The 12,815-nt window shown below is 38.0% G+C and overlaps 1 protein-coding gene across 1 annotated transcript in view; it reads left to right on the top strand.

Annotated features, from left to right (window-relative positions):
- The first annotated feature begins 6,243 nt into the window (after positions 1-6,243).
- The window catches only part of LOC148424050 (amine oxidase [flavin-containing]-like), a 30,198-nt gene continuing 23,626 nt past the window's right edge, over positions 6,244-12,815 (top strand). The window contains exon 1 of the mRNA XM_088415905.1: positions 6,244-6,335. Within this exon, the coding sequence (XP_088272031.1) occupies positions 6,281-6,335 (55 nt within the window). The 5' untranslated portion in view covers positions 6,244-6,280. The remainder of the gene's footprint in view (positions 6,336-12,815) is intronic.

Below are 12,815 nucleotides of genomic sequence, written 5' to 3'. Positions count from 1 at the left end.
TAAAATGCACAGAAAATTTGAACTCACCATTAGTGGGGCTTGTCACCTGTCTACTGGGCTTTTCTCCCCTCCCAAAGATGTCTGTTTATTACTCATTGAACTTATTTGTGATTGAAATTTTGACACTCAGGTGACAGAAACGAATCCAAGAGAATCCAGCCAGTTTTTAAAGTGTTTTTTTTTTTTTTTTAAATAGCTTTCATACTTGGATAATACATAAAACGTAAATAGTTCTATTCTGCCCTCACTGTTGGCTAGAGAACAAATTGACTGCAAACAGTCTTCAAGTGAAATTATGAGGCTGGAGTAAATTTGAGCTCTTTACTTTTTGCCCTTTTTTTACTTATATTTTGTGAAAGTGAAACGATACAAAAATATATAGTACAATAACACACTGTCATTTATAAACAAATAAATGTTTATACGACATGAAATGTACTAACAAATACGAATGTCGCATGAAAGAAAATCAGCTGTCGAGTGATTGTAAATACGGACACTAGTGTGTTATCCAGTTGACGTCGTCACTGTCCCATGAGCCGGAGGTATCGTGTGATTAAATGAGTCTATGAGTAATACAGTTTGGAATTAACTGAAATTATATCTATTACTAAAAATGCCTAAAGAGAGAGGCAAAACAACACAAACACTAGCCAACTTTTCATTCATAATTTCATTGTGTGGCCCAAGCGGGCCGGTAACAGTTGATCCACGGAACGCGAACAAGCAGTTGGCGACCTCCCCTACAGCACAAAATAGGATATATTGTAGCATGAATCAAAAGACGTTTAGACAAAAAACAAATTCCCACTATAATGGACAAATAGGCTGAGCCTCAGGAAAAAATAGTTTTATCCACCAAAACTGTTTGCATCATCTGTCAAGAGACAAACTAGCAAATGCCCAACTTACCTGCTTGGGTACTTTCTGGCAAATTAGCTTGCTAACCGTTCAAGCTATTTTGTACGCTAGTTAGTAAACCAACAAACTCACGTGAAACATGTACACATACTTACATATCTAGCTCATTTGTTAAAAATTTAAATTCTGTCATTTGTTTGATGATTTTATGGACTGTAGCCGACAGAATCCCTCCGTTCCTCGCAATAAGACATTCGGAAGCATTCTTGAACTGTTGGAGTATTTTTTCACGCAGTTGCTCACAAAGTAGTGATGCTCACCCATCTTGGCTCGTGAAAAAGTATTTGGTGATGTTCCTTTTATACTGAATTATGACATTCACCTGTTATCAATTAACCTGTGGAATGTTCCAAAGAGATGCTCTTGAAGCATTCATCAATTTTCCTTGTCTTTTGTCGCCCACGTCCATGCTTTTTTGCAGTTATGGTGCAGGCATCCATTTGAAATCGTAAAACATCTAAGTATCATTTTAAACATTAAATATCTTGTAAAAATCATTGTACTTCTCTATTTTCATTTATATATATCACACAAAAACTGTATCATGAATAAATAAATACATGATTTTGAAGTTCAATGGAGTTTTTTTTTACTTACTGGACAAGATATGTTTCACATTGAATACTGAATACTGCACATTTTAATTAGCAACTGAATTGATAATATTTTATTTTATTATTTGAATCTTGAAAAAGTATTTCCATTTTGGCGCAACATTTCATTGGAAAAAGATGGAATAAAAGTGAAGTTATTTCATGCTTCTTGCTGCCCTCTGCTGGATTTTGCACACATGCACACACACGCGCGCGCACACGCACGCACACCCTCACATACGCTGGAAAGCGAACATTGATTTATCCATGTCCACAAGGTCGATTTTTTTTTTTTTTTTTTTTTTTTGGGGGGGGGGGTCAAAAATAGTAAACTATTGATTATTTTCTGTGGGGGGGAGTCAGGACTGTGTTGCCTTAAGGCCGTATCTCATTGAGCGGTGAGTGCATGCGAGGGTAGCGAATGTTGGGTTTCATCAAGGTTGGAAAATGTTGCCACCATGCTTGCAAATAATTTTACTTTTCACAAACAGTAGGAAACCATTCCTTAGCATTTATAATATTTATATATATTTATATATACAATATTTATTGATTGAAAAAATCCAGGAACATAGTAAATAGTATTTTTTTCAACAATGCATTCTGGATGAGGTCTTGGTTCAAATCCTCCTGGCTCCGGCCTTCCTGTGTGGAGTTTGCATGTTGTCCCTGAGCCCGTGTGGGTTCTCTCCAGACACCTTAGGTGTGATTGGGCGCGTGATTGGTCGTTTGTCTCTGTGTACCCTGCGATTGGCTGGCAACCAGTTCAGGGTGTGCCCCGCCTACTGCCCGAAGCCAACTGAGATAGGTTCCAGCAAGCCTGTGACCCCTGTGGAGATAAAGCGGCTATAGAAAATGGATGGATGGCATTCTGGATGAAATTTGCTGCATTTAAAAATTGAACTAGTTCATGCTTGTCTTTGGCGCAATGGACAGGGAGATTGCGGCCAAGTGGGGGTCAATGCAGTTGGCATCTCAGAGAAGTCAAAATGGGTGAGCGGGGGATGTGAACCCACCACAGCAGTGAGAATTCCAAATCTGTGTGTTTAGAATTTGACTAGAGCGAGTGTAGCTACTTTGTTTGAAGTCCCTAAATAATATTAACCATCTACTCATCTCTTGACTAATTGATAAAGTTTGCATCTGAACGTCATCATTCGTAGATGTTTAGTTATTTTTGTTAGTTTAATTACATAAAGGCAAACCTGTGGAAAAGATTGGCACCCACAGGCTAGAAAGCGCAACTGCGGTCTCTTGAGGCAAAAATGAAATAACAGTGCGCCCGTGGGACCAACTTCAATGTTGCTGCACACGACTGGACTTTAAAGTGGGTTCTAGATCTATTTTTGGTTTAACGACAAAGGCTGAAAAACAAAGGGAGACAGACAACGTGTCATTTTTTACATTTCGGGTTTTTTTTTTCTACATTTAAGTTTTGATTTTGTAACGAAAAAGCCTTTTCCCGCAAAAATGGTATGAGGACAACTGCTACTTTTTGAAGCTCGCTATAAATTGTATAGTTTTTACAATATAAACATAACATGAAACAATAAACAAACCTAGAACATGCTGTTTTGTGTTGTGTTGATTTGCTTTCTGCTCCATATGAATATTGGTTCCTGGTTAGCTCATTTACTGTAATTCTCCAAATATAAACTGTGTATAAGACACACCCTTAATTTTGGGGTCCCAATCTGGATTTTTCTATGTTACTGTGTATAAAATGCACCAAGAGTTTGGCAACAATGTAAAAAAAACTATAGCAAAAAAGAATAAATCTCATCTTTTGTAAACTCTTCATATTTTCTTGTGCTCATATCCGTAAGTTATATATTTGTTGCGGGTAAATTTAATTGTGTTTCCAGAGCAGTCAATGAACGCAACGCCAGTAAAAGTGAATGCGCTCACAGTTGGTTATACTTCTCCTCGCGAAGTGGTTAGCAATTCTGCCTCACAGTCACAGGTTGGATTCTAATTCCATCCTTCCTGTGTGGGGTTTGCATTCTCTCCCCATGCCTGGGTTATCTTCAGTTTAGTCCAATTTCTTGCCATATTTCCCAAAAATATGTATGGTAGGTAGATTGCACACTCTAAATTGGTCACTCAAAGTGTGTTTGTGAGAGCGAATGTCTGTTCGTCGTTGCGTGCCCGGTGATTGGCTAGCGATCACCTCAGGGTGTATCCCGCCTTCTTCGAGAAGACAGCTGTGATAAGCTCTGGCACAACCACAATGTTTGTGTGGATAAGCTGTCAAGATGATGCATGGATGGATGAACGGACGAACGGATGGATGGATGGATGGATGAATAAATGACTCCTTTTATCACATAATGTGTTCTCTAAAATGAGGAAAAATGTACTGTATAAAGGAATGCTTTGATTCTATTTAAAATCAGTGACAGAGATGTTCCACTCTTAGTTTTCTAGTCACACATGCCTAAATGTAAACATACTGCATTTGGTCCAACTTGGAGGTACCCCGATGAAAAGCCATCTTGTGTCTCACGTACGCCTGTATTCTGTTGTTGTTATTTTTGCAAAAGCTCATTTGTATTTTTGATTACTGTTACATCAATGGTGCAACACTGACATAATTGATGCAAGTTTTAAAGTGTAGCAAAACCGGTGGCCACCAGTCAGTCACTAATGATAGGTAGTTGTCAAACTACGCAACAATTGAGTCAGTCTTAGTCATCGCTTTGTACGCGGCAGGCCTTATATGCTTAAGGTAATGTACACTAACGTATGAAAGCACGTGATGGCATTAAAATTAATCTGTATACTACTAACTTACAAGTAAATCTCTTTAGCTGTCAAACGCTGACGTCAATTGTAAATTATAATCATCCTTAAACTGCAGTGAGGATTAATGTCGCTTGTAGCCACTTGAATCTATGACTTTACGCGTTAATGTGTAGGAATTTGCAAATGATTCATCACTCAAACCTTATTTTATAGAATAGAACGAATCGTACAAATGAACCTTTTGAGTGAATGCAATGAATGGAATCACTTCACTTGGTGAACTGATTCAGAGATGGTTGGTGGGCCGGATGTGGCCAGTTGGCCCAACATGTTTATCCATGAGGTTAGTGGGTCATGGGAAAAAAAATGATCACACTTTTTATGAGCCCTCTTGTTAAAAATTTGGTTTAATAGTCTCAACCTTAACCTTTTTTTTAAATGACAAAATGTAGCTATTTTGTTTTTATATGACATCTTCAAAATGATAAATACACATTTTTACCAAACTGTTGTTTCACTTTTTTTAATCCAATGAATATAGTAAATATTAAGTAGAGCCAATATTAATTCAGCACTTTCGCTAATGGACTTGTTTTATTGGTCCAAATATTAGTAGTTAGACAGAAATATAATTATTATATTCATCTAACTTAAGGTTTATTTTGATGATATATTATTAATTTTATTGATTTGATCGAAATATTCAGTAGGTTGATATTTAAACATCTGCTATTATGTAAATATTTAAATAGGAACTTATTTTAGAAAAAAAAATAATTTAATATGCATTCACTGATTACTCAAAAGACAAATCCATATTTAGTATCAGCTACTGAATACTTACTGTTACTACTGTTACTATAATTTACAAAACACTTTTCCAAACAGTAAATATAAATGTTAGGTTGATCCAAATGGTTCAAATAGTATATTATTGTTCTTAAGGTATTTTCAAAATTTCACAGAGATACCAAAAACCATGAAAACGTTAAAAAATGTCTTACAAATGTGTTACGAACGGGACAATATTTTTTCAGACATTGAAAAAATATCTGATTGAATGTTATTTTTTTAATTGTCACAAATTTTGAATCAGAATTTCATACAATGTTTTTGTTACATGCATATAGTAATTATTAATTAGATCTAAGATTCACGACATGTTAGCGTTTTTCCCAAAAAACTGTAAATACTGTATCATATATTCATCCATCCATTTTCTATTGCTGCTTATCCTCACAAGGGTCACAGGCTTGCTGGCTCAGCTGACTTCGGGCAGTAAGCGGGGGGCACACCAAAGTAGTTGCCAGCAAATTGCACGGCACACCCTGAAACCCACCCACACACTTAAGGACAATTCTGCGTGTCCAATACACTTGCTTTGCATGTTATGGAGCGTGGGAGGAAGCCTGTGGGCCTGGAAAAAATCCACGTGAGTACGGGGTTAATTTTCTCCTAATATTCATTTTCTAAATATATGTGCACTTGGTGAACATTTGCAGTAACTCAATATTGTCTCTGTTTTTTATTTTGTTCCCAAATATTAAGGTTATGCAATGACTCGATCCAAATTGTAATGAAGGAGATCCAACTTTTGCTTTTGTTTCATTATGCTTAGTTTATTATTATTATTATTATTATTATTATTATTATTATCATTATTATTATCATTATCATTATCATTATCATTATCATTATCATTATCATTATCATTATTATTATTATTATTATTTGGATTCCCTTTCCAGAGTGTGTAGAATGTGACTGTGGTATTTTTAGCTGGTGGTATTATTTATTCATTTTTGTACTTTAGACAATTATTTTGAGGACCAATTTGGATCGGGTAGTCAAACGCGCTTTTACAACCAAGGGGCGGAGTCTTTCGAGGCCGTACGCCCAGCCTCCCCTTGACGGCCCCACCCCTTTGCTTCAGCTCCCGCCCACATGGCTGTTTATAATACAGATGCGCCCCTGCCATCAACTCAGCAGCGGCAGGCAGGACGACGACTGCATCGAGCAGAATGACGGCGCCCGACAACACCTACGACGTGATCGTGGTTGGCGGAGGAATATCTGGTAAAAAAAAAAAAAAAAAAGAAGCAAACAACCAAAAAAAACTCCGTTTTACAATCATTACTCGCGGCGAAGAAACATATTGTTTACCTTAGCAACAGAGTGAATTGGCTTGAGCGAGCCACTGATGGAAGTGTGGAGGAGACAACTGTTGCACCGTAGTCTCCGCATTCTACTACTGTTTCTCCCCAAAACAAATGCAATCGACGTTTTACGCGACAAGGTGATACTACTGCATGTGTAGATGATGATGAGCAGCAGTCGCAGAAGCGCGGCGCCTGTTGAATAAGAGCTAATCATCCACACACAGCAGACTTTGCATTACATAAGAGCAAGAGGAAGAGGGGTGGATGGGTGGAGGGGTCTCCGCTCTGCTTTGGCTTGCTTGCTTATTAATTGCACAGACTTGTCATTGTCTTTCTGGGGAACGTTTTCGAGCTAAAATAGCAGCAATGTGAAAATCATTCCTTCAAGTTATTCATGTGTGAGTTAAGTGAGAAGTGGTGACTTAGCTCTGGTCACAAGATAATGAGATCATGATGAACATGATATTTTATGAATTTACTCTTTTTTTCTAAATTGTTTACTTTGTAAAATTGCTATTTTAGTGGTGCAGCAAATCTGGCTGCACCCATGACAAAAATAAATTGATAATTGTATAGTTTATTGTTGTCATAGAGTCGTTTGGTGAATTAGATGGTTAACCTTTGTGCTGCTTATTTGCTGAATAAATGACCTCAGAAGCATGTGAAAAAATTGTACACAGTCGCAACACCCTGGCATGTGTTCTTTATGCTGCTTTATGCTGCTTTATGCTGCTCATCATCCCAATCACGCGACTGCTATGCGATAGCACCCTAATATAATGCTATTTTGGTGGACAGTCAAAGGTTTGAATTTCTTTATTATTATTATTACTATTACTCATATTACACTTCTACTACTACTACTAGTAGTACTACTACTGCTACTACTACTACTACTACTGCTACTACTATTTCTACTACTAGTAGTAGTGTTTTGGATTCATGTGCTGGTGGTGGTGTTGCTCCCTAAATGTGGATGCACACAACATTGAGGAGTGACCACCAGTCAGTGTGCAGGTATGCTATTTATGTTTAAGGTGCCTGCTCCACAAAACAGTGTCATTAATATAGAGAATGTAGACTCATGTTTGTTTTAAAGTAAATCTGTTTTTCTAAGGAGGTGCTGCTGTTTAGGCCAACAGCAGTTCAGATGTGCAGCAGCAGTTAATCTTTTCATGTCGGTGTCAATAAGGTGACATTGTTACACATACTTTTCACTGATGGAAATATTGAGGCATTTATTATAGCGAGACATTTACAGTATTTGTTCTAAGTGGTTGCTGGATGCACCCAGCAAATAACTGGGAAAAGGCATCCACAGTAAAGGCCGCTATCTGAAAAATATGTCAAGACCGGTATGAGAATTAAGCAGTGTTCTTCAGCCAGGGGTACTCGTACATCTCAGGGTAAGCAAGGACATAACAGAATTACATGGAAATAATAATTTTTTGTCCAACACAATGAACTTCGCCACAGACAATTTTGGTGAGTCAGATAAATGATAACATGTTTTCAAGAAACCCCTGCATTGTATTATCATTGCTGTTTGTAGCATTGCCCAAGTACAGTATTTCAAAATATGTTTGAGATGTCCTATGCACCTTGAGTCAATATCTTAAGATGAGTACCTTACAGTCTTCCTTGCAATCACTAAATCATTTTAATAAAGTAGGCAATCATATGTCAGAACACACTAATTCACACCACAATGCCTAGAGTGCATGCAACAACATGTTAGCTGTAGATAGGTTTAAAGGATTCCCCTGGCACTAGACTGCAATAAACTGCAATCATGTGCACTGTGAAGCATTAATGTATTTCAGGTAGCTTTCAACCTTTGGAGTCATTGTTTGAAAAACATCAATAAAAATTTACATTTGACCTCATGTTATCTGTCACAAACACTAAAAGTCAAAAGCAAGGTTATGCTCAGCTTAATTTCCTTGTTAATGCCTTTTGAGGCAGAATTTAAAACTTCTGTCTTGCATTTCCTGACTAAGAGGCAGATATTCCCTTTGCGATGGGACAAGTGGTTACTTAAATTCCATCAACTCAGAAAGGCATCCCCAAATGCTTTGCTCAATGATGTGCAAGCGATTTATTCATTAAAATGATATTTAAAAAGCAAAATAACAAATCTCTTAATTCAAAACATTGCTTTTTACATTAAACCTGTACAATGAATGCACTGAGCAAGATTGTGTACAGTGTGAATTTCAGTTCATGAAACCATGACTGAAACATTGACGTCCCAGATACCCCAGCTGGCAATGTTCAGGGGACTACCCCGGACAAGCAACATCAGATTGGCATCTCGCTTGCTTTTGTTTGCTGTGCAACTACATGAGTGTTGTTTGGAGAAGAGTAGTGGAATCTCTGGAGGACAAAAAAAAGTTTGTTGTTACATGTTAGTGAATCTGGTGAACAGTTGTGGCTAATGCTAAAAGCTCTCTTGGGTTACAGTTCAACAGCTGTAAATGTTTAACAAGCCAACGCTCTCAGCACCATCCAATCTTTGTTGCTGAGTCACGGCAGCTATTGGAAACTGGCTGTCATTTATTAGGCTCATCTTTTTTTGCTCTGCTTGTAGCGAGAGATGAGTAGGACTACTTTACCCATGATTCTTAGAGGCAGAACCAGGAAGCTATTGTCGTTCCAAATGAAGCTTGCCACCATGTCACCTAAATTGAAGTTGAGGATAAGACCGAGCTGGTTCTAAATAAAAACAATCCTATATCAATCCAGTCATTTTGGCCTGCATTGTGTTGGATTACGATATCAGAACATACCCCAAAAATGCTGGAGGATGTTCGATGGTTAGAATTTTTGCTCTTGTATTGGTTGTTTATGTGCAGTCTGTTTTGAAGAACTTTAAGTGGAGAAATACATATACCATGCTATTGGATTCATGCAGGCTATTTACTGACTTTCCAGGCAATTCTTTGGAATATCAGGATGACAAAACAACACTGCTCAATTTATTACATGGGGTAAACAATGTGAGGTACAACAGTGTGGGTACTATTGATCTCCACTTTGATTGTCGCCACAGCAAACTTGTTATTTACCTTTTTTTTTTTTACTCTATGAAATTCTGATTATATAGTGAGCTGTGTGTATCAATATGCATCAACGCTTTTTGGAATGGAGTGATATACTGCAATATTTGTGATCCGATTCTAAAATACAGAGCCAAAACTGTATTGGTACTGATGAATCATCAAATTGCACAATCTTGATTTGTGTATTGTTTTGTACAAACCAACCCGTTTTGCGGGCTTGTTTTGTGTGAAACAACTCAGAAAGTTGATTCAAATTGACCAAATTATTTGGTCAACTTTTTGACCCATAATCGGGTCATTTTTAACCCAACTGTTTTTAGTGTGTACATACGGAAAGTTATGAATGATTCAATTTAAATGACTAAATAACATAATTTGAAATCCTTGAGCTTGACTAAATGTCTCTTTCAATTCCATAACCACCTTTGATTGCTATTGATCAATACCATCACTGATATCGATATTTTAACTACAACTTGTGCGCCCACCACTAGTATACTGCACAGATGAAGCGAAGCACATTAATTGGTTTGTTATAAGGGTTTCTTTTCAGCATTAACGTTCCAAGTCCATACATGGTAAAAATATCTGTTACTGTACATTTTGATTTGTTTTGCCGGCAACAGTTTGAAAGCATAATTACTGATGCAACCTCCAAGTATACGTTGTTTGCAGTCAAACGGATTTGCTGTACTTTTTATTTTTTATTGCATAGTCTGGAGAAACTTGCTGATGATTTATGGATTGAGGTGACGAGAGTGAGATGGTCTCTGATCTGGGCCCACGCCCTTTTTGTGCAAGATTCAACTGAGCGTTCGTCTTGTCAGTCAGACAAGAAATAGACACTGAGGTCAGTGTTGCTTCAAGTTCCAGTTAAGTGTACGCAAACAAACGGTGGAGAAATGAGCTAATTCAATGAGGCTAGCGTCAACCCCCTTGCGTGTCACATTAGGCCCTTGTAACAACATCATTTATTTACTCATATAAAACCATCACAGTCAGCTCGATGACCATTTCCCTCTGCACTTGAAATGCAATTGTCCTTTTGCTGCTGGAGACCGCCGCCCATGGCCAGCGGTCCCTCGGGGGGCTGGATGACTTTTACGAGGCAACATTAAAGCCTTGTGACAGCCGCTTATCACAGTGCGAAGGAGGCGGGAGAAAAAAAACAAGGGGGAACGCCGTCTTCCTGCTCTGTGTCAAGCAGAGGGACATCAAATCATGGGCGCAAAGAATTTGGGCAGGAAATGGATAGGAGTGTTGAGGGGGGGATAAAAATGTAAAAATAAATAGTGGCTGTAAGCAGGGTCATTTCTAGATTCCCCCTCCTCACTAAGTTAGCAAAAAAAAAACGCAAAATTAACAAGAAACTAACTACCATCACAGAAAGCAAACATTACCCAAATTTGTTTCTGTGATCAAATAAACAAGGTATAGCATATATTTTTACATCTCTATTAATGTATTAGCTAGGCTGCTAATCTTAGTTTATAATTCTTTTTTCTTTTTTAATTCTCCATGCTGCAAGGTACCAAATGGCACCAGTTCGCAGACAAGTGGTTGAGGACCTCTGCCTTAATTCATGCTTTTGTATTGTTTGCTTGTTAGTGTGTTGTTTATTTCAGGCACCTGGGCAATTGGCTGGGTTGCCTGAGAGTCCATTCGTGGAGAGAAAACTTTTTCTTTTTTTGTTTTTACCTCAGGAGCACTTTGACTGCATGTCCATGCAACATTCCTTCACTTTTCCTGCTGTTAATTCAGGGCAATGACAACTCTCCAATTGATGACAACTGATGACAGTTATTTGGCAATGCATATTCTTCAGGGATACAAGCCCTGAAGAATATGCATTGCCAAATAACTGTCATCAGCTTGCTTTGAAAGTTTAGACTAACAACATTTTATACAAGAGCACTCCAACTTGATGGAAAACAGTTGTTAAATTGGTGGTGTTTTGTCAGGGTCAGAACCTCCTCGCTGGATTAAACAGTGGATTTAATCAGAAACACTGAACTGCATTTAAAGCCTCAATTATAATGCGTGTTCCAAGAAAATGTAATCTAGTGTTCCCTCATTTTTCACGCTTATTAGGGACCGGAAACCCCCCGCGATAAATGAATTCCGTGTTGTAGGATTAAAGAAGTTCATTTTGGTTTTATATTGTAGTTTTAAAAAAAATGTGACATCAAGACTCTCTGTTAAAGACCATAAGGCAAATAAAATTGCTGTGTTTTCTTTTTTGTTTTTCTTGTTTTGATTTTTTGGGGTGACCCATTGGCCCTTTATGCCACTGGAATAAATCTACCCCTCCACTGAGCTGTGGGCAAATTCCCAGCTCCTCATTCAGAGTCAAAACAAGAGCAATCTGTTGTAGCAAAATCAACATGCTTTGGGATCATATGAATGTAAAGTTGTCCACAAACCGGACCTATACGCTAAGCAGAAAATGAGGAAACTTTTTTTTTTATCTAAAATCTAAAGACAGTACTTCCAAAATTCCACCAGCATGTTAAACGGCCCACAAGAGACGGCAGCACTTTAGACCATATGTAGTCTAACATTAAGCATGACTACAAAACCTCCCCCTCCCCCACATTGGTGTGTCACACCACAGTTCCCTGTTGCACATTCCTTCCCTCAGACAAATGCAAAATGATTGTCAAATTCGCCAACGACACAACAGAAGTTGTTGTGCAGATCTCAAAGGGAGATGAGGTATGGAATTATATCTCTGCCACTATCGGGTGCGAGAAATGAAAGATTTTGAGCAAGCAAGGATAAGTTCTGAGCACAGAAAAATATACTGAATGAGCAATGATAGATTTTGAGGAAGCTTGTTACATTCGCCCGGAAAAAGTAAACAAGATTGCATTACACTGACGTGGGCAGGAGAAGTGCACTTCTTTGGAAACAATGTTCGCGCAGTATTCAGTAAAATGATGATTTTTGTCTCATGTGATCAAACTACCTTTATAGTTGTTATACATACTGTAAGTGATGTAGTGATATAAGTCCGCCTTCTCCCGCCAATGTCATTGTGATGCGATCTCGTTTGCTTTTTCCAGGTGAACGTAACAAGCGAGCTAAGTGGAGACCAAACAGCCAATCAGGGTACTTTTGCTGGCTCTGATTGGCTGGCTTTGTCTCATGTTACAAAGCAGACTATTCAGAGCATGCATGCTAACTCAACATCCTGCGCAGTACCCTCTTACCCCACTCCCTTTTTAGTGTCTTATAATAGCGTTGCGGGCTATGTTAAGAAGTATTGGTAGTATATGGTGTGAGTTCCTAAAAACTGGAGGGCCGTAATTTGGACACCATTGGTGTATTCAGTT

This window comes from Hippichthys cyanospilos, chromosome 5 (genome assembly GCF_059441005.1).
Source record: "Hippichthys cyanospilos isolate Australia breed blue-spotted pipefish chromosome 5, RoL_Hcya_1.0, whole genome shotgun sequence".
In the NCBI taxonomy this organism is placed as follows: domain Eukaryota; kingdom Metazoa; phylum Chordata; class Actinopteri; order Syngnathiformes; family Syngnathidae; genus Hippichthys; species Hippichthys cyanospilos.
Note: the sequence above shows the minus strand (reverse complement) of the source record. Positions and strands in the feature narration are given on the sequence as shown.